The 22,709-nt window shown below is 36.1% G+C and overlaps 3 protein-coding genes across 11 annotated transcripts; 2 read left to right on the forward strand and 1 right to left on the reverse strand.

Annotated features, from left to right (window-relative positions):
* Window positions 1-139: 139 nt before the first annotated feature.
* LOC112508879 (peptidyl-prolyl cis-trans isomerase CYP19-3) lies at window positions 140-2,801 on the forward strand. The gene is made up of 2 exons (XM_025113695.1): window positions 140-204; window positions 2,132-2,801. The coding sequence occupies exon 2, from the start codon at window positions 2,146-2,148 to the stop codon at window positions 2,668-2,670; it is 525 nt and encodes a 174-aa protein (XP_024969463.1). The 5' UTR covers window positions 140-204; window positions 2,132-2,145; the 3' UTR covers window positions 2,671-2,801.
* An 8,253-nt stretch (window positions 2,802-11,054) lies between these two features.
* Window positions 11,055-11,824, forward strand: LOC112508586 (ethylene-responsive transcription factor 1B-like). The gene is made up of 2 exons (XM_025113256.1): window positions 11,055-11,695; window positions 11,803-11,824. The coding sequence occupies exons 1-2, from the start codon at window positions 11,055-11,057 to the stop codon at window positions 11,822-11,824; spliced, it is 663 nt and encodes a 220-aa protein (XP_024969024.1).
* A 1,425-nt stretch (window positions 11,825-13,249) lies between these two features.
* LOC112509770 (putative lipoate-protein ligase A) lies at window positions 13,250-22,471 on the reverse strand. Of its 9 annotated transcripts, XM_025114902.1 has the most exons (8): window positions 22,383-22,471; window positions 21,966-22,040; window positions 21,519-21,725; window positions 19,987-20,153; window positions 15,490-15,709; window positions 15,100-15,338; window positions 14,383-14,531; window positions 13,250-13,825 (listed from the first exon to the last, which is right to left on the reverse strand). In XM_025114902.1, exons 5-8 carry the CDS (start codon window positions 15,666-15,668, stop codon window positions 13,619-13,621), a joined length of 774 nt encoding a protein of 257 aa, XP_024970670.1. In that variant the 5' UTR covers window positions 15,669-15,709; window positions 19,987-20,153; window positions 21,519-21,725; window positions 21,966-22,040; window positions 22,383-22,471; the 3' UTR covers window positions 13,250-13,618. The 9 variants fall into 9 exon arrangements, 8 of the variants coding, with proteins under 8 accessions (XP_024970670.1, XP_024970674.1, XP_024970673.1 ...); XM_025114906.1 differs by lacking the exon at window positions 19,987-20,153 and having other exon boundaries at window positions 21,519-21,614; XM_025114905.1 differs by lacking the exon at window positions 19,987-20,153 and having other exon boundaries at window positions 15,490-15,704; window positions 21,519-21,701.
* Window positions 22,472-22,709: the final 238 nt, after the last annotated feature.

Consider the following 22,709-nt stretch of genomic DNA (forward strand, 5'->3'; position numbering starts at 1 on the left):
TTGTGAAATATACATCAATCGAGTAAAATTTGAAGAAGTAAAAGGGTAGAGTATGTAATTACATAAAGTCAAAGGGCCATTTTGTGAAATATACAGAAATTGAAACCCTAACAAAACCCCTGAATAGAAACCCTCACGCCCCCCTTCAGGATTCGAATTCTGGTTTTCTTGGTGAGGCATTTCTGAATACAATCGCCGTAAAAGGTACTGTTTTCTTCTCAATAACCCTAGCTATCGATTACATTTTGATTTTTTGGTTGTACTTTATGTTTGAATCATAAATTAAGAAGCACATGTTGAAGGTTTCACCGGCGAAACGATCAAATTGAAGATGAATCTATCGTTATTGTTTTCTGTTGATATCTGTTGTAGAAATTGAGAGAATATAATGATAATAGATGAACATATTTACCTCCATTAAGCATCGTTGAATCGTTCATAAGTGTTATGTTTACAATTTGTACTTCGATTTTTGAGTTTCGATTTTTGTGGTAAAAGAGGTTATGGTTAGGATCTAAGAACACTGGTAAAAATTATATGGAAACAGATGTAAATCATTTACAAATCCCCAGTTTTCTTGTGTTGTTTTGTGTGAAAATGTAGTGTTGATACAATGTTGGTTCATATATCAAACATTCAGAACTGTTTTGTGTGAGGAAATAGAAGTCTTGAATGTTTCACAACGAAACAGTACTATATAAACACTGCATTTTCACAAGCGATGAAAACTGGTTTATAAGTTTATACGAATTATATAGGGTTTGTAGAAGAAGGTGAATCGATGGATGCATACCAACAATAACAGTTTCCTATTTCTTTTTTTTTGATGAACATTACATTACAAAATTGTTACAAAATTGGAAAATGTTGAAAAGGTCGTTAACAGATGAAACCGAAGATTTTATTGTAAGAATTGTGCAGGGAATAATCAACTTTTCTAGACTCACAGGGGTTCGTTTAATTCCTTTTGGCTAATCGTTTCAGTTGAATGATGAGACCAACATTTGGAAAATCGACTGTATAGAAATAGTTTAATATTGAAACTGTATCTATTAAGGATTTACATTGTCTTAAGATAATTATGTTTTAAGTAGTTACATGTAGGAATTAGGATTTATGCTTCCCGCGCAATCCCAGCTAAAACGCCTGTTTGTTAGCAGCTTAATGAGCTTAATGGACTTACAGCTTATTAGGTTAGCCATATGTGACCGTTTGGTAGTGGCTTAATGATCTAGAAAGTGACTTATTCAGTAGTGGCTTATTCCAAACACCTTCCCAATATATATAGACAAATTAATCCACACATACAACTTTATCCATAAAGGACTTAATGAAAAACCAACCAAACATCCCCTAAGTTATTAACCACTAGAAGGTCAGTTGATCATTTAGAGTGCATTTAGTACGCGGACAGGACTGGACTCGACTAGTTGTTTGTCTGGTGTTTGGCACGCTAGGACATGAGTGAACAAGTTGTATGTATAATGTCCGGTAAGGTGGACATTACATGACAAAAATGTTAAAACGTCTAGATTCTCTCAAAGGATGTTTAACATTTTTCTATTTGTTAATACTTATAAACGACACAAATCAACTAAATATTTAAAACATGAAGAACCTGGGTATGACCATATTTATAGTCTTTTTGATATCTATGTTCTAAATGTGTAAATATTTTGGCCTCTCTAACCATTAGTTTACATATAATTTAATGTTCTAAATAATTTCTGTTATCATGTTTGGTTCTTGCAACTATGGTTTAGTTACCATTTAGTGTGACAAAGATTTTTTTTCTCTATCGACGAACAAGTTTCAAAAATTACTATTTTGTACCTGTTTTGACCGTTAACTTGCTAATCTACGTTTGAATTGTATGGATACCTATTTAAGAAAGGGTTACAACGAAGTAGACAATAAACTTGACATCTACGTCATCAAATGTTACAAGATCAGTAGGTTATCAGTCAAAATGGGTAAAAATTAGAAATTTTTTAAACTTTGTTACATTTAATAGGAACTAAAGCAGGATTCGATACATTTTGCCCTTTAGAGAATCATCCAGAAGGAACTTGGAAAATAGTAGCTTAATGTTGCTTGCTTATAAACCCTTTAAATTGCACCAAATTTGCAGATTGAGCTATAAAAATGTCCAACCCAAAGGTTTTCTTCGACATACTGATCGGAAAGATGAAAGCCGGTCGGGTTGTGATGGAACTTTTTGCCGATGTTACCCCTAAAACCGCCGAAAACTTCCGTGCCCTTTGCACTGGTGAAAAAGGACTCGGAGCTTCCGGGAAGCCATTACACTACAAAGGGTCAGCATTCCATCGGATCATCCCAAACTTCATGTGTCAAGGAGGAGACTTCACTCGGGGTAATGGGACTGGTGGTGAATCCATTTATGGTGCAAAATTTGCCGATGAGAACTTTAAGATCAAGCACACGGGCCCCGGGATTCTTTCCATGGCCAACGCTGGACCGAATACTAATGGGTCTCAGTTTTTTATATGCACCGATAAGACATCGTGGCTCGATGGGAAGCATGTGGTTTTCGGGAAGGTTGTTGATGGCTATAAAGTAGTGAAAGAGATGGAGAAGGTCGGGTCTGATAGCGGTTCGACTTCATCAACAGTTGTTATTGAAGACTGCGGTGAGATCAAGGAGAACTGAGGTAATGGTTAAATGTATCTTTAACGTATATTTCGTTTTATATGAACCGTTGCTACCGGATCGAATTTTTAAAGCCTTTTGTAGCTTGAATAACCTGCTTGTGTTTTTTAAGAATTGATCTTTTGGTCATCGTAGTTGTCGTTGTTCAGACCACCTAGTAGAGATAGAGATGCTCAAAACCGGTCCTGATTAAATCGGAAGGGGAGTAACTGGTTAAGTCGGTCCGGTCCTGGTACTAATCCTGTTCCCTGGACCAAATCAGTACAGCCGGTTGTAACCGGTCATCGGTAAATGGTCCCGGTTTTGGACGGAATTTGATTTTTTTTTTTTTTAAATTATTACAAATTTCTACAATTTTGTACCGACTTCATTTCGTATTTAATATCGAGTTCAATCTTCTAGTCTTTGTAGCGTTTTTGAGATCTTTTTTAACCTTCTAGTCTTCACTTCACGTCGTCTTTGACTCGTTTTAGAATTTTGTTATTCTTCACTCTTTTAGTCTTCGTTGTATTGTCATCTCTGTCGTTGTCCGTTGTTGTCGTATAGGTGTTGTCAGTATCCGTAGTTAGCGGGGTGCTGATTTCTATTTGTTCGATGGCTTTGCCTCACATCGAACAACTCGGCCTCCAAGTGTCGTTTCGTTTTATACTCTTTCAAGCTATCTAAATTATCTAACACACCCACCGAGCTTTTTAACGAGCTACTCGAACTCGAGCTCGTTTATCTTGAACCCGAGCTTACCAATTGTCGAGCTCGAGTCAGTCTCGAACACGCACTAAAACTCGTTCAACTTAAACGAATTAAGCTTCACAACACCAATGTTCAACGAGGTAACAATTAAAAATGGATTCAAGATTTTGATTGCGTCTATTTCCACATTGTAGTTTCTTATGTTTCTCACTTGCAAAGATGAATTCTTCCCAATCATCAGACTTTCGACTGTGCGTAACGACGAATTGCACAAAGGGATCGTCTCCGGAGCCGATAGATGAAGCATCGGGATTGTTGCATCTCATTTGATTCGTGATACGAGAATAAGAAACCGAAAGTAGATGAAAAACACGAACCAAATTGGTTGTTACCGGTCGGTTATAATTGTCCCCAAGGTTTTCCTTAACCGATTCCACTTAGGGGCTGTTTACCAAACATTTACCCGGTAAGCGCTTATCGGTAAAATTTAACACTATCATTTACTTATCAGGTAAGATTTTAGTCCACCAAAACGACATCATATGCAACAATTTGTCTGGTAAGCGCTCACCGTGGTAAGAGTCGTCGCCCTCAGTTACCAAGTAAGACTCTTGGTCCTTGTGTCGTTTTTATCGGGTAAGATTTTTGATCCTTATCATATTCATCCGGTAAGATAATGTGACTTGATAAGCATTTACATGGGTAAGCGTTTGATAAACGACCCCTTAATCATCTCTACCAAAATAGGTCCCATTGTGATAAGGACTAGACCGATGACCTTTTGTGAAAGGACCGGTCCATCTGGAGAAATTTGAAAAATTAAAAACCAGATGGGTTCCAATTTTTGGAACCATTTTGAACCGAGAACAAGACTAAAAACGGATACGTGTTGTATCGGTTTTCAGTTCTTTCTCGGTTCAAATTTTTTAATTTTGTGTTCCATGCCGCACGTTGGTCAAAACATACAGTTATTGCCGGTTCATGCACCCAACTTCTAGCGCCTTCTAGAATCTTCATAATTTCAAACCAAAAAGCTTTCCATCAATTAAGGTCAAACTTTCTATATATACCAAAATAATTGTACTAAAATAGTAAGGGAATTTTCTTGTATCTTTAATGAGGTAGGTTAGGGTTGTTTATTGGTTTTTTGCGTAATCGTGGGTTTTTGGGTCAATTTGTGTATCGATAGCGATCACGAATACCCTGGAGTTATTGGCAACCCGTTAAGCTGTGAATTTATTAATCTGTCACAATATTTAATAACTTAAAGTATATTTAAAACAATCAGGTATTAGTGTTTGATTTACATTTATTTTTCATTTATTCATTTGTTGGGAAACTGTTTATTTTTTAGTGATTCATCCTATCACTTGCCACATCAGCATGGTAACCGGTTAATGTTTCAAGCGGTTACCCGGGTACTCGAATGTTTAAAGCTTTACATCGTAGGAAGTTTTGAAAGTATGTTACCTAAAATAGGAATCAAGTTAAAGTACGTTACTTTTTTATGCAATTTCCCTTTCTAAAATGGAGAAAGTATAAGAAAGAAAATAAAATTCTTCAAATTGGAGAACTCTTCAAAACAGATTAGCGATGAAAAAGTAATTACTTTTTATTCCTCATACCAATAAAAAATCCTTAAAATTAAATGTTTAATAAAGAAAATAATATCTTATAAAATGTATTAAATATTTTAATAATATAATAAATATTGTAATCTCCAACATGAAGAAACTGTTGGAGATCAGTATAAATATTCTTTAAAGATTTTGACTTTTGATTCATCATTTTGAAAAATTTGTTGGAGATGCGTAGAATAATTTACAAGATAATGTTATTTGCTAAATTAAAAATCTATATTTTCAACCATACCATCTTGAGGTATTTTATCAACCATGGATGTTCGGTTCGGTTTTGAATATACCTCGATTAATTTCAGGGGTCCTAAAAATAGGCATGACAACGGGACAGGGATGTGGTCGGTTTTGTAATCCCCGGCGAGTACAGGGACTAACATCTCATCCCTGGTCAAAATCTAGTCAAACCCCAATCAAACCTCGGTCCCGACTCAAGACCCGTCTCCCGACCCGGTCCAGTCTCATGTTTCCTAATACAAATACTCTTGAAGTCCAACAACAACAGAGGCCCACTATCAGAATTTCCAAAGCCCAAATACTTTTTTTTTAAGTATATAATATTTATATATGGCAAATGCAATAAATAAACTCACATACTCTCTTCATCTTTGGTGAGGTTTGAACCCTTGGTCTCCTGGGAGGCCAAGAACTACGATACCACTAAGCCAAAAGCCCTTTGGTAGCCCAAATATTTACTAAATGATATATTAGTAAAACGGGTACGGGGCGGGGGTACAATACCCGGCCCCGACCCCAACCCCGGTTTAAGTGTACAGGGGCCCGTTTTAGCCAAGAATTCCCGTCCTCGTTCGGGTCGGGTGAGTCGGGTTCCCCACCGGATCGGAGCAAATCATCATCCTTACCTGGAAAATAGCTAGAAAAATCTTCAGTGGTTTTACAAGACTTAGAACCGAAAACCTCTAAAGATGATTCTCAAATACTCAAGTTTTATTATCAGTTGAGCTAATTTACGTTATTAATATTTAAGAGCACATGATATATGGCATTTGACCATGGTTCAATTAGATGTTGTGATATGTTCATGCACCATGCATATACATATCAATCTTGTGGGGTCCTTTCTATTTTTAATATGTTTTTTTTTTGTGATTTTATTATGATTACTTTATTTATTTTAATGCATTCATTGTGGTTTTGATTCATTTGGAAGTCAATTGATGTTGCAAGTTGAGGTATGTTTATGGCCCTCTCCAAGATTTCTTTTGATTGCAATTGTTGTATAAAAATATATTATTTAAATTTAAAATTTGTTTTATGGTTCTGGGTATTTTTGTAATTATGTCTATCGAGTACAGTTATTATCGGAAATGGTGGTTTCCGACGAAAGAGTCCGTTAGACGTTTTTTGATTGAAATGCTTTTCTTGATGGCAATTTTCGACGAAATCACAAATTATATTTTAAAATCTGATGTTGGATTTCCGTAGAAATTTTTTAGAATCTTCTTCGGAGATTTTCTGGTCCAAATACTTTTTTCGATGACCGTTTTCGACGTAATCAAATTACTTGTTTTAAAATAAGATGATGAACCCGTTAGAAATCCGTAGAAAACTTTTCAGAATTCCCGACGGATTTTAAAAATTAATGTTTAGAATCAGATAATGAATTTTATCACAAATATGTAGTTGATTTCCGACATAAATTTCCGTAGGTGAAAATCTAGTTTCGAATGATGTTAATAACGTGTGGGAGTTGATTTAAATTGTATTTACAACACGTATACTTTGTTTGTTTGTTTGTTTTTTGAAGTATATAATATTTATATATGGCAAATACAACAAATAAACTCACACACCCTTCTCACATTTGGTGAAGTTTGAACATCTGATCTCCTAGGAGGCCAAGTACTACGATACTACTAGGCCAAAGTCCCTTTGGTCATACTTCGTTTGTTGTATCATATGTATGTTAGCAAGATGGCGTGAGAACCAAAGGGCCTTTGGTCTAGCGGCATGTGAGCTTTTAGCCTCCTAAATGTGAGGAGTGTGTGTGAGTTATTTGTTCTATTTACCGTGTATATATATATATATAAGTTACTATATACTTCAAAAAGAAAAAGAGATGGCGTGGCACAAATACACCCATGTCGAATATGTCGTTTGAAGTATACGAACCAAATATCAGTTTTATAAGCCATGATATTTGAAGAAATTAATATTTGGAAGGTTTGTTGATGATTTAAATAATTAAGTGTTATTTGTGTGATGGTATAAATCAAACAATAATAATGCAACTAGTCGACAAGTTATTGAAAGGGAAATTTCAAAGTCCAAGTTTTGAGTCAAGATTATACAATTCTCACCTTATATATCCACTCTATATATTGAACCATAAATTATGTATAAATATATACTATTTCAAACGTGGCCAATATACATTATATATATATAGAAAAAGAGGTTGGTTCAAATGTTAATCAAAATTATTGTGTTAACTTTGTTAACTAATCTTGGTCATTGATTTTTACAATAAACGGTTGTGATTAATCATGATAAAAAATTAATTTTTTAAATTTACAATTTCAAAAAACATATGTGAACAAAGGGAAAATGGTATTTAGGTAATTTTATGTTTTATGTAACTCCCATATCATTAATTGGGAGTTACAAAATCAAAAAATCCTATTAGTTTAGTTAATTTATTTTTATTAATGTAAGAACCATAAAAACACATTCCTCTCTCTATATATGAATCATTGTGTTAAATACGAACAAAATTGACACACACACACACATACATATATATATATATATATATATATATATATATATGTATATATGAATTTGGACTGCATAACATTTAAAAACACAATATAAACATAATAAGAATAGCTGCTACACGAAAGGAAATAAATAAAAAAGCATGTATGAACAACTTGTGAACAATAGTTTCTTCATTATGAACACATTCAAGAGCAAGCCAATGTTGAGATATGCAGCTAGTGTTCATATGAACACTTGTGATCAATAGTTATTTCATTATGAACAATGTGTTATCCATAATAGCTTGAACGATACCGAAAACTTTACTAACGAGTCTCTTCAACCAATCACAAGTTCAAGAACATTATAGATAGAAAAATCAATATTATAGAAAAACAAGATCAATAGTAAATCAACAAGAATTATGGGATTTTTTGGTTTTGTAACTCCCAAATAATGTTATTAGAGTTACATACAAACTAAAAATGTATATTTACCCTTGTTATTAAATTATTAGATGGATCTGAACTTAGATAAAAGATGGATTTTATTGGTTGAGCTTGGTTAACAAAGTTAACACAATAATATTGGTTAACATTTGAACCAAACTTTCCCCCCCCCCCTCTCTCTCTCTCTCTCTCTCTATATATATATATATATAGGGTTGGGGTTCACGTGAGACCATTTAAAGTACGTCACTTTTTCATCTTACCCGGGTACTTAAATGTTTAAAACCTTACAACTTAGATACCAAAATGAAAGTTTTGAAAATACGTTACCTAAAATAGGAATCAAGTTAAAGTACATTACATTTTTCATGCAATTTTTTTAATATTATAATCAATTTTCATGAAAAATGGTTACCAATTGAGACCATCAATAGAAAACTTTAAAAATAAATATTTAAATTAAAAAATAATATTTTAATAGATGAATGAAATATTTTAATATTATAATCAATGTTGGATTCTCCAAAATGGGGAATCTCTTGAAAATGAACGTAATTTTTTTTCAAAGATTTTGACTTTTAGTTCTTCATTTTAACGAAATTTTAAAAAATATGTTAAAATGCTCTTACATTTATTTTTAAGAAAATTACAAGAAAAAATAATGTACTTTAACTTGATTCTTATTTCGGATAACGTACTTTCAAAGCTTTTATTTTAGTACATAAGATGTAAAGTTTTAAATATTTAATTACTCGGATAACCGGTTGAAGACTAATTTTAGATTAAAAAAAAATTCATGTCACCAACCACGTCAGCAAATAACATTGAGTTGGATACAACATCACTCGTCACATCAGCATGATAATCGATTAATACTTCAATCAGTTACCCGGGTACTTAAACGTTTAAAACTTTACATCTTAGCTATCAAAATAAAAGTTTTAAAAATATATTATCCAAAATAAATAAAAAAAAAACAAATTAAAATACGTTACTTTTTCATACAATTTGCTTTACTTTTATACAGTTAAATAGTCAAACTTCCATGGTCATGAAATAGACAATATAGTAAAGTTTGAACAATAGTGTTGGTCAAAGTAATAACAGTCAAACTTCTTTCAAACCAACTACAACCATCATCTTCTCTCATCCACAAATCATCTAATTAAATTGACACAATTACTCAAATTTTGATGTCATTTATAAACACTTGTGACCCACACTCTTTGTTTTTTTTTTTTTTCATTTAATTAAATAATTATATCTGATTGTTACGATATAATACTGTTATCTTTTGCTTACACAGTAACAGTACCACTCTTTGTTTTGATGGAATATGTATCTTGACTTGTTAGAAAGCTATAGAATAAGTGGATGGATAGTTAAAAACAGGTTGGGTTGATTTGCTCTGTCGATGTTTATTCTGTTGTTTTAATAAATAATCAGTACAACGACTTCTTTTTATTATAATAAATCAACTTTTTTGAGTAAAACGATTTGGGATATATGGTAATCATTTGAATAAGTTTTTGACGACTTTCGACCAATTTGACTCATTTTCTTGTAGTTGAATTTAACGTTTTTTGGTTAATTTGGCTTGCTATGAGATGAAATATATAACTCGGACTAGGACTGCACATGGGTTGAGTTGGTCAGGTTGAAGGCATTTGAACAACCTAACACAATGTTTGTGGTTTGATAAACCTCAACCCAACCCAAACGAAACTGTGTAGGTTGGGTTGGTTGGGTTAAAACCTTTTTTTTTTTATTAACCTGAATATCCAACCCGCTATGCGAGCCGACTCAGTATTATTTGGTGAGTGATTAGCGACATGAATTTTTTTAAATCTAAAATTAGTTTTCAACCGGTTATCCGGGTACTTAAATGTTTAAAATTTTGCATCTTATATACCAAAATGAAAGTTTTAAAAGTATGTTACTCAAAATAGAAATCAAGTTAAAGTACGTTATTTTTTCATACAATTTACCCTTAAAATTGGAGGAAACGGACGAGAAATGAGGGGTATAACCCCAAATCAGTTTTACAGGGACAAACTCGTAATTTATCTTTTCAATGTTCCAAAAAGAGATTAAAAAGGAAAACATCAAATCTTGAAATTAGCAGTCGCAGCTTTCGTTAAAAACATTTGTATTAATCACTTGGGTTGTGACGCACTGGTTAAAGTTCAGGAAGATGTATCGGAAATCTCATATTTCCTAGGTTTGAATCCAGGGGATACCAAAGCCTTTGATGCACTGGTAAATGATTCGAGCTCGTTTATCTCGAACTCAAGCTTAATAATTATCGAGCTCAAGTCGCTCTCGAAACACAAAATAAAACTCATTTAACTTAACGAGCCCAAGCTTCGTAAAAGCGATGGTTGACTCGGCTCGTTCCAAAACTCAATTAAATTTTTCGAATTGAGCTTAGCCAAACCATTCAAGCATACGCATTTTTGAGCTCGATGCCTACTTTGAAAAACTTATTCGACCTCAAGTCTGGTATTATTTTCTCGAGTCGAGCTCGAACAACGCAACTAACTCGGCTCGACTCGTTTACCCATCATACCTACGATAACCTCAAGTCATTCATTATCATACAGAATATTAGTCGATACGCATAATCTGACGGGAACACCTTCATTTACCAAAGAAAACATTTGTATTAATTTAAAAAATAAATTATAATAAAAAAATATAAATATTATTAGACCAATCAGTAGTTGCTGATGTCAGCATAAGTCATGTGCAATAGTCTTTGGGCCCACGTGTCGTAACTCTCCTGGGCCCCACCACATACTTTCTATTTATATATATATATATATATATATATATATATATATCAACGTTCGAACCGTTTAATCAAAATAAACATTAAAATATTTGCATGGATTACTCACCGGAAACCTGCTTCAGCTCACCGGAATACTCTTCTCCGGCGATTCAATTTGATTACTCACACTACTCCGATCACCATTTTCTTCCTTTCAACGAAAACGACTCCCAAGACATGCTTCTCTTCGGACTCATCTCAGACTCCACCGGAGAACCAGAAGCAAAAACAAAAACCCACTCGTCGTTTCCGGCGAACTATCAGGTTAAAGAACAAGAAGAGTGGATCAGTTACAGAGGCGTGAGGAGGCGGCCGTGGGGGAAGTATGCGGCGGAGATACGTGACTCCACCAGAAACGGCGTTCGGGTTTGGTTGGGAACATTTGATACGGCGGAAGCCGCCGCACTGGCGTATGATCAGGCGGCATTTGCGTTACGTGGGTCGACGGCGGTGCTGAATTTCACGGAGGAGGTGGCGTATGAATCGTTGAAGGAGATGGGTTACAGTTATGAAGAAGGGAGTTCGCCGGTGCTGGCATTGAAGAGGATGCATTCCGTCAAGAGGAGGTTTGAGATGAAGAACAAGAAGCGAGTGGAGACGAAGGTTGAAAGCGTCGTCGTTTTAGAAGATTTGGGTAGTGATTACTTGGAACAATTATTAGGGTTTGAAGAATTGGGGGGAAATTGCATGCAAACGTAAATGGATAATTATTACAATTGAAACAAAAAATTGTTTCATGATTTTCTCCAAAGATGTGGGAAATGTTATGTTTTATGTTAACCTTGTTTTTTGTGTTAACTAGGAGTGTTTATGGGTTAGGTTAATCGGGTTGAAAAAATTTAATCAACCCAACCCAATGCTTGCGGTTTGAAAAATCTTAACCCAATTCAACCCAAACGAAAGTGCAACCCAACCCAACCCAAACCGTACGGGTTGGTCAGGTTAGTCGGATTGGTCGGTTGATACTTTGGTACATTAAAGTATTCTTCTAACCTTGAATATGTTATTTCTCCCCTCATAATTTATTTTTTATCATCAAACATTTTATACAATTTAACCATACTTCTTACGTATATCACATTCAATTAATTTTCTCAATTTACATATATATGTTTACAATTACTGAACATATATACGAATGAGTTATATAGAGATGTGAATAGATTGAAAAGATGTGTATATGAAGAGCGTACGTGATAGCGTTATTGTCTAATGCATGTATTAATAGAAATTCAACAATCATATTAAATCCAAGAAATAAAAGGATATCGGGTTCATCGGGTTTGGTTGGATTCAAATAATATCAACCCAATACCTACGGTTTGAAAATTTTACAACTCGATTAGATATCGGGTTACTTCGGGTTGAGTTATTTCGCGTTGGGTTGATCGGGTTTTTGAGCACCCCTAGTGAACATTAGTGTTCATGAACATGGAAATTGTGAACTAACATGGCACGTTAAAAATGTTCATGGATATGTTCACTTATTGGGATTCATAATTGTTAACAATGTTCATGGATATGTTCACTGACGATGGTAAGTTTATTTTATTTGTTTTGTACTGGATTTACTCTTGTTCATGATGATTCATCTTCCTTACTAATTGGTTCAGTTACTTTTAATATTAAAATTAACAAAATCAAATTTTTTTTGAAGTATATAATATTTATATACGGCAAATGCAACAAATAAACTCACACATCCTCCTCACCTATGGTGAGGTTTGAACCCCTGACCTCCAAGAAGACCAAGGGCTACGATACCGCTAGGTCAAAGGCCCTTTGGTAACAAAATCAATTTAAACCATTATATGGTTAGAGATTGGTTTTTAAAGTTATCACAAAAAACAAGGTTAACAAAGTCGGAATACTTTAAAGAAAAAGAAGTAGAAACTCTTTAGAATCTCATACAATCAAGTACATGTAGCACTACAAAAATGAAGAGTATCAACGAGAGAAAATTCACTCGCTGATCCGTCGCAAAAGGGATGTTCCATCGCTGATCTCTCGCTAATAGTCCGTTGGTCAAAAGCTCGTAGGTAATGCTATCAGCAACGGATCAACAAAGGAACTGTTTTTTGGCCACTTCCCTCGCTGTGGTTTTTGGCATTTCCCTTACTGATCCCTCGCTGATCAGCAAGAGATTTTTTCCGTCGCTGATACCTTGTTTTCTAGTAGTGGTGCTTATTATAGCATTCATCACGACAATAGTGATGTGTTATGACACCATGCAAAACTAGGTTAAAGTGTATAATTAACACCAACAACTGTGTGTCGTATGTATTGATGAACAATAAATTGTTCGATAAAGTTATCGACTTAAATAATACTCGAGAAATATATCGTCTTATTACAAGAAACTTGTTGAGAATCCTCACGTAAAACGATTCCTTCGATTAGTACAAAATCCCGAACCTTGTTGAATTCCTTTAACGTTGACATGGATGAGAGCATCCACAAACAAGGGTAATTTCTTCCCCAAATCGGATATCGAGCGGGTTTTATTCAAACTACGATCCATTATTCGAGTTCCGTTGATTAGATAATGAATGATGTATACGATCTATCAATCAATCGTACCTGCATGCGATCATTTATCGATGTTAACGTAGACGCTCTTATTGGTATAATTTGATAGCTGCACTCTCTAATTCCTGTTTAGTTAGTAATCTGGAGGTGGGAGTAAACTTCGAATTTGACGGAGGTTCGATCGTTGTTGATGAAACGGAGAAATGGCTTCCCGCTGCATCGATGGTTTTGCTGATGAAATCCGACCTTGAAAGATGGTCCTTCATGGGACAGATGAAATCAAGATGATCCCTTGCCTAACCACAAAATACAGAACAGATGATTTAAAAAAGAAAAGACGAAAACAAATACACTCCCTCCGTCACAATATAAATGTCCACAACGCAACGAAAAGGGCACGTAGTTTTGAAAATGTGTAATTATCACGCTCTTTTAACCAATTTGATGACCATTTTGCCCTTAGTAATAGAGGGAGTAAAGAATTTCTGTTATCCCATAATTAAGGGTAGGATTGTAAAGTAGACTTTTACTTTTGAAAGTGGAACAAACTAAAATAGAAATGTGGACACTTATTCTGAGACGGACGGCGTAACTGGTTGAACCAAATATATCCCCAACAAATAAGAAACCCTGCCTCCGTTTTTTTCTATGCCATAGTTGTGAACCGAGGGACAGAGAGTGCGACACACGTCCCCATTTGTTCCCATTCATCACGAATAATGAACGTGAATCTTTTACAGCATTCCAAGATGAATGATACGCCATTCATAATGAACATCCCGTGAATATCTAGGACACGCACTCTCGTTTACAAGGTAAACTTAGGGACTAATACAAGAGATAATTAGCATACCAGTCGATATTCGGGAGCCCGCTTAGGAAGCTTGAGATAGGACATGTTACGAGTCTCGTAATCCCACAAAAAAGATGTATGATGAATCCACCGATTTTTAGTAATTGACTGCGCATTTCCACCAAACTTGCGGTGCCCAAATACGTAATCTATAATAGATGAAGTCATAATGTCAGACTTGTAGCATACCAAAATAAACTTCCTGAGATAGCATTCAAGGGGAAGGTTCAACTGAGAAAGGTAAAAAGATTATGTGAATCATTGGCAAACCCAAAAGAAAACCATATGATGCATATGTGAATCATGTTTGCTTACCTACCCATTTACCAATTATTCACATATGAAGATACATACGTGAACCCACATTTTCTTTTACCAATGATTCACATATGAATCATTTATTCACACGTTCTCAGTCTTTTTGTCTTTCTCATTTGAACCTCCCTGTAGCATTCAGACATTAAATAATTTGCATCCAAGGAAGGAGCCGAGAAGGGATCCACAATAAGAAGAAAGATATTTTCGATTACCAGAAACAAAGACAACACCAACAAGCAGAAAACATGAAATTGCAGCAAAATTTACGATGCTATAACTAGTTGCTTTTGGAAGACAAGATGGAAGAAGACAACACAAATTAGATCGACAATGACTCTTATCGTGTATCCACCAATTGTAGGGAAACTTATAGATCAAAGTACGGTTTAATCCTCATACCATTCTCACGAAGCCTGAAATCGGCAATCCCTTGAAACACTTTATGGTATAATAGGCTGCTCCAAGACATGATAGGTCGAGGATAAGGTTGAACATCAGCAACAGCATCCTTATTGCATATAAATGAAACAAATATTGTCCCATGATCAACTATTACAGTTCCACCACCAGTAAACCTTCGTATGACAGGAATTTTATCTTCTAGTACAGGACTAATTTCAACAAGTTCGGCAGGTTTCCTAATAACAGATTCATCTAAAATAATAAGGTCTCGGGAACAAATCACATAGATGAAACCATAATTAGCATTTATGCACATTACTCAGTACCAACATCATATAATCAAGTTACTGACGAAATCATAACTAGGATTTGTGCAATCGAACGTACCCAGAAATCCCCATGACGATAGTGGGGCTATCGGTCCCATCGTTAATGATGCACCAATTATCTAATGAGGTACGAAGAAGACGTTCCTCCATCTCCAACTGCTGCAGGATGGGCACACCCTTCATTCTTACAATGTTCATAAACGGAAGCCCAACACGTCCAACTTCCCGTGCAGCCATTTCGTTTTTGCTCCCTTGTCACTTATCCCAGTGGTTCTGTTCTATTTATCAAAATTAACAAAATTAATTTATATAAATAAAACAACCACAATGAGGTGGCAATGTGGCATTAGTCATCTAAATGTAATGTCTCTCTAATGCACTCATGGTTCATCAGCAGAAAGAGGTGGTTAAAACCTATATATGAAAGTGCCTTAGCCGCAACTTGCAGAGGGACATTAATAAGTTTAAGAAAACATTAAACTTCACATTTATATCAATCAATTTTCCACTGGCGGCCCTTGCATCGCACCCCAACTTGAACCACCAAGTGTTTACTTCCCACCTCAGACTTGTTCTTTTTATTTATTTCAGACCCCTCCGCAAGTTGCGGCCCAGGCACTTGGTGGTGACTTTTGGGTGAAAGTGGGAGAGGAAAGGCTAAGAGGTGAATTGATCCGTGGAAAACGGCTAATTCTGTCAATTTCCCTATGAACTTGCTAACAAACCATAATCCATGAGAGTAGTTCAGTTCATATACACCACCAGAAAAAATCAAAATTTAGCCACATAGTATGCTCGAGACAAACACATATAACTAATTTCTTATCATAATGAACAATCCCGACTTCAAATTTAACAAAACTAATGAATACAACATATATAATTTCTAGATTAAAGCGTTTTCGAGCAAACAAATCATTGCAAAAACCTCTGAAGTGTGTCCCCATCCCCTAAAAAAACTCTGGACTACGAAATTTACTCCACTAAACAATCAATTCAACCAGTAAACCAAGATTCAATCAGTTTGTTGATAACAAGTCAAAGTAAAACTTTCTGTTAGGGTCTTTTTCAAATAAACACTCCTGAAATAAAGGAGTCACGTAGGTTTTTGTTACCTTAGATTAGTTTTTGAATTAGTCTTCTTTCAGTTTGTTTGTAAGTTCTATATAAGAGCATTTTACGTTTCCTCAAAATAATCGAATCATTTTTGTGATCAACCAAAAGTGTGAGTCAAAAGTCTCAAAGCCAATTTCAACAATTGGTATCAGCGCCTTCTCACAAGGGATCTGATTTCGAACAAAAGGGTTAAGAGTAAGAAATTCTGATGGGAGATGGCAGCAGTGCAAAGGGCTTTGTTGTTCCAGCAATTCCAAGGTTCGATGGTTACTATGACCATTGGGCTCGATTGAGGGAAAACTTCACTCGCTTTAAGGAATATTGGGATCTCATAGAGAATGGGATCAGTAAACCGGCAGGAGCAGTACCTACGGACGCAGAGCAGAAAGTGATCGACGACCAGATGTTGAGGGATTTAAAACTCAAGAATTATCTGTATCAATCAATTGATAGAGATATTCTTGACACAATCCTCAACACAGACACAAGCAAGCAGATATGGGATAGCATGCGGCAGAAATTTCAAGGCTCAACGAAGGTGAAGAGGGCCCAACTTCAACCCTTGCGTAAAGAATTTGAGGTACTCAATATGAAGGAAGGAGGGCCGGTTAACAATTATTTCTCAAGAACCCTTGCCATTGCTAGAAGATGAAGGCATGTGGAGAAGCAATTCAAGAAAATACGATCACCGAGAAAATACTGAGGTCTATGACGGTAAAGTTCAATTACGTGGTTTGTTCCATTGAAGAGTAACAACTTGGATAATCTCACACTTGACGAGCTGCAGAGTAGTTTATTGGTGCAATAACAACGCATGAAAGGCAGTATTGAAGAGGAGCAAGTACTCAAGGTATCAAGCGATGACAAGGGAATTGGAGGAAGGGGTCGAGGTTCTCCAAGAGGAGGATTCAGAGGTGGTTGTGGCCGTGGCCGTGGACGGAGTTATGGGAGATTTATGGTTGAATGCTTCAGATGTCACAAATTAGGGCACTTCGCATCCTAGTATTGGGACAAAAGTGCTCATTACACAGGTGAAGAGTTGCTATTAATGGCATTCGTTGAAAAGGAAGAAGCGCAAAGAGACAATATTTGGTTTATGGACTCGGGATGTTCAAACCATATGACTGGAAATAAGAAGTGGTTTACAAGCTTGGTTGAGGAATTCAGACATACTGTCAAGTAGAGGAACAACTTACGATTGGAAGTACGAGGAAAAGGGAACGCTAGGTTATCCATACAAGGAAGAACACACGTTGTAAGTGATGTATATTATGTGCCAGAATTAACTACAAATTTGTTAAGTCTTGGACGGCTCCAGGAGAAGAAGCTAGCAATACTCATCAAGGAAGGCACGTGCAAGGTGTTTCATGAAGAGTGGGGGCTGGTCATAAGCACATTCATGACATCCAATAGGATGTTTGCATTGGCGGTAGAAGAATCACCGTCTTCGTGTCTGCAAACTACTACTGAAGACACTTCACGACTTTGGCATTAAAGATTTGGTCACCTAACCATGGAAAGTCTGCAATGTTTGGCTAAGAAACAGATAGTAAAAGGTCTTCCCTCAATTCAGAAGTTGAACAACATATGTGAAGTATATGCAAAAGGGAAATAACAACGGGAGCCAATTCCAAAGGCAGCAAGATGGAGAGCATCTGAACAGTCTGTGTGCACCAATCACACAGAGCACCACAAGTGATAAGAGGTATGTGTTACGTTTCATTGATGATTACAATAGGAAGACATGGCTTTACTTTCTATCCGATAAAAGTGAAGTGCTAACATTCTTCAAAAGTTTCAAAGCAATGGTTGAAAATGAAGCTCAATTGAAGATACGTTGTTCAAGAAGTGATCGAGGAGGAGAGTTCAACTCCAGGGAATTCAACATTTTCTGCACTACATCTGGCGTTAAAAGATAACTTACGGCTGCCTTTACACCCCAATAAAACGGGGTGGCAGAAAGGAAAAATAGAACCATCATGAATATGGTTCGATGCTTGTTGAAAGAACAGAACATGCCAAAGAAGTTATGGGGAGAAGCTGCAAAGTGGACTGGGCATATTCTCAATAGATGCCCTACATCTACAGCAAAAGAAAGAACACCTCAAGAATGCTCGAGCAGAGTCAAGCCTAGTGTAGAACATTTTAAAATCTTCGGGTGTATCGGACATGTGCTCATTCCAAGTCAGAAAAGGGTGAAGTTGGATGACAAGAGTCAAAAATGCTTATTTTTGGGTGTGAGTGAGTCAAAGGCTTACAAAAATGTATGATCCAGTAGCTCAGAAGTGTATTATCAGCAGGATGTTGTCTTTGATGAGCAACAATTTTGGAATTGGGGAAGGAGTTGTAAAGCAAAAGATGACAGTCTCGTAATTGATGAAGATGGGGTTGAAGAAACCCATGACGATGATACGAGTACTCAACATATCGATTCCAGTGAAGGCAATTCAAGTTCACCATCTCTATCATCTGCAGACTCACTCGAAGAAAATGATGCAACTCGAAATCAGCCAACTCGAGAAAAAAGAAGCAAATATCCTCCAAGATACTTACATGATTATGCTAGCGGGGAAGGATTATCCGAGGAAGAAGATGAAGTTCAACATTTTTCAATGTTCACTTGCAACAGACCCAACAACCTACTATGAGGCGATAAGAGAAAAGAAGTGGAGAGAGGCAATGGATGTAGAGATTGAGTCAATCGAAAGAAACAAGACTTGGGAGCTTGTAGACTTACCAACTAGAGTAAAGAAGATTGGAGTGAAATAGGTGTACAAGACAAAGTTAAACGAAAAGGGAGAAGTTGATAGTTGTAAGGCAAGGTTGGTCGCTAAGGGTTACGCACAACAATACGGAGTGAACTATGAAGAAGTCTTTGCACCCATGGCTAGGTGGGACACCATCTGAATGCTTTTAGCCGTGGCTGCTCAGAAAGGATGGTGTGTTTTTCAACTAAATGTTAAGAGCGCTTTTCTCCATGGCGTCTTGAAGGAGACGGTGTATGTTGAGCAGCCCGAAGGCTACATTCGAGTAGGAGAGGAGCACAAAGCTTATAAGCTCAAAAAGGCATTGTACGGGCTCAAGCAGGCTCCTAGAGCCTGGTACAGCAAGATCGAAGACTACTTTGCAAAAGGATTCAGTAAGTGCAGTCATGAGCATACATTGTTTACAAAGAAGACAACTGAAGGAAAACTTCTCGTTGTAAGCTTATACGTGGATGATCTGATCTTCACCGGGAATGATCCAGGTTTGTGTGAAAATTTTAGATCATCCATGACGCAAAATTTTGACATGACAAATCTGGGCAAGCTGAGTTATTTCTTGGGTGTTGAAGTAAAGCAATCTGTCAAGGGAATATTTTTGTGCGAGAAGAAGTACGCCACAGAAATTGTTGCAAGATTTGGTATGGAAGATTGTAACCTCGTGAATCCAATAGTACCTGGCACCAGGCTCTCAAAGGAGGAAGAGGAGAAATGGTCGACTCTTCATTGTACAAACAACTAATTGGTTGTTTGATGTATCTGACTGCCTCCAGACCAGACATAATGTTTTCGGTCTGCTTTCTCGGTAGGTTCATGTCATGCCCCAGAGAAGCTCATCTTATGGCTGCCAAAAGAGTTTTGCGTTATGTCAAAGGATCGTTAAAGTTGGGGTTGTTCTACAAAAAAAAATGAAAACGACGACTTAATAGGTTACAAGGATAGCGACTTTGCAGGAGATATAGACGGTAACAAGAGCACATCTGGTTATGCGTTTTTCTAAGTGGGGCAGCAGTTGCTTGGAGTTCAAGGAAGCAACCCATTGTGACGTTAACGACTACTGAAGCGGAGTACGTTGCTGCCTCAACATGTGCGTGTCAAAGTGTTTGGATGAAGGAAGTACTAAGCAATTTTCATGAAGCTCAGAACAAAGAAGCTTCCTTCTACTGTGATAACAGTTCTTCAATCACACTTTCGAAGAAACCTGTCTTTCATGATAGAACAAAGCACATTAAGGTGAGATTTCATTTTCTAAGAGATTTGGTTAAAGATGGGGAGATTGAGCTGGTCTTCTGTGGAACTCAAGCGCAGATGGTTGAATCATGACGAAACCATTAAAGCTCGATGCATTTTTGAAGCTGCGTAGCATGCTTGGGATCCGACATTCCGGAGATGCAAACTGAGTTGCTTTCAGCACTCTCAGTTTGGAGAAGGATTTGTTGAGAACAAGTCAAAGTAAAACTTTCTGTTAGCGTCTTTTTCAAATAAACACTCCCGAAATAAAGGAGTCACGTAGGTTTCTGTTACCTTAGATTAGTTTTTGAATTAGTCTTCTTTCTGTTTGTTTGTAAGCTTTATATAAGAACATTTTACGTTTTCCTCAAAAATAATCGAATCATTTTTGTGATCAACCAAAAGTGTGAGTCAAAAGTCTGAAAGCCAATTTCAACAATTGGTATACAGTGAGTTGAGAGTTTGAGAACCAATTTCAACAGTATGACCTTAAATCCCCACGAGAAGTAGAAGTGAGATAAAGCTGCAAGGGATTGGCTGATCAAAAATGATGAATGGGATTGTGGCAATCCACTCGCCGCCAACGCGGAAGGTGCGTTTAATCCGATTATATGCCCTAATGTCCATAATTTGTTTTTATATTTTTACAGAAATTCCACTCCACACAGGCATAATATCATCAGCTCTATTACGGTGGAAATCTAATGATATCATAGATGAGGAATGTCAAATAAATGTACAGAGTGAAAACTCAGGCAGCAGTTAAAACTTCAAAGCCAAAATACGGATCAATCAAGCACACAGCAAATAGAATCTTATAAAACTCAAACATGAAATCAAAAAGTAAGATTTTTATACTGATTTCATGAATCATGAACAACATCAAACAGTAGATTCACTTCAAAATTCTCTGAATAATTTAGGTATCAAACTAATTTCATGAATGATGAACAACATAGAGTCGGCAAGAGAGACGAACCAGTGAGAGATACGACGGCAAGACAACGAGAGGCACGACTCCGAGGGATCTTTTTGATACCAGATGTGTCTTATTCAATCATGTTTTATCAGGAAACTACGCAGTAAAATCATCGGAGATTTTCTTGTCAAGTTTTTTGGTGATCAGCAAACCATCCCCCTCATAGAAATCCACACAAACTAGCTGCAGAACCAGAAAGACCTTATTCTGTTCCAAAAAATTTGTCAAGTAATAACACACATTGAAAAACCCATACTATTTGCTAAGATCATAAGAGACACAACAAACTTCTCGATATGAAAATGAACTACACCATTAAATGGAAACATATATGGGTATTGAATTATAAACCACAGTTTCAGGCAAATGATCAAAATCTAAGACCAAAACAATAATCTTATTTTGGAGGAATAAAAGACCACCTTTAATCCAAGGAGTTTAACATACCTGCTGCTTCCACTATGGCTTCTGTCCGAACCCACAACAAAAGACCACCTATAATCTTCCAATTGGATCCGAATGCTGCAAAAATCCCAAAAACATCATCAATTTTTAAAAACCCACAACATATTATGAAACAGATTCTAACAACAATAACCCTGATTCAGAATATTGAACACACACATGATGTTCTGAGCCATATTCAGTCAACTAAAACACAAACTAATTAGAAAACATATGATACAAGCAGAATGTGGAACTCAAACACCCATATGATAACTATTTTAAAAACCCAAATCCACGTATGTATATATATATATATATATATGAAGCAAGAGGTAGAACATGATTCTGAAAGTGAGATTTGTCAGGAGGCTAATGAATATCGAACGATTTGGGTTTAAAATCGGGAGATCGACATACCTTTTGGTTAGACCGATTTGCAGAGATTGATTTGGAGAAATCGGTAGAGAGAGATCGATATGGTGTCTAGTGTCTTAGGTTATCAGCCGGTGTCTGGTTAGACCGATTTGCAGCGACTGTTTGGGCGGTTGAATAATGGTTTAGCGTAAAATGAATGATTTAAGAGGTTTATCGTAAGATAAAATATTATCTATATCTATACTATATTATAAAGCATTTGGCTAAAACTCTTAAAACTCTTAAACACGTTTATTCCTAAACGATTTCATCTCAATCCGATTTCATCTCATATCTGAATTCGTGTAACTAACTGCAGATAAACACAAT

The sequence above is a fragment of the Cynara cardunculus genome (assembly GCF_001531365.2).
Source record: "Cynara cardunculus var. scolymus isolate 2C chromosome LG 3, CcrdV1, whole genome shotgun sequence".
NCBI classification, from domain to species: Eukaryota; Viridiplantae; Streptophyta; class Magnoliopsida; order Asterales; family Asteraceae; genus Cynara; species Cynara cardunculus.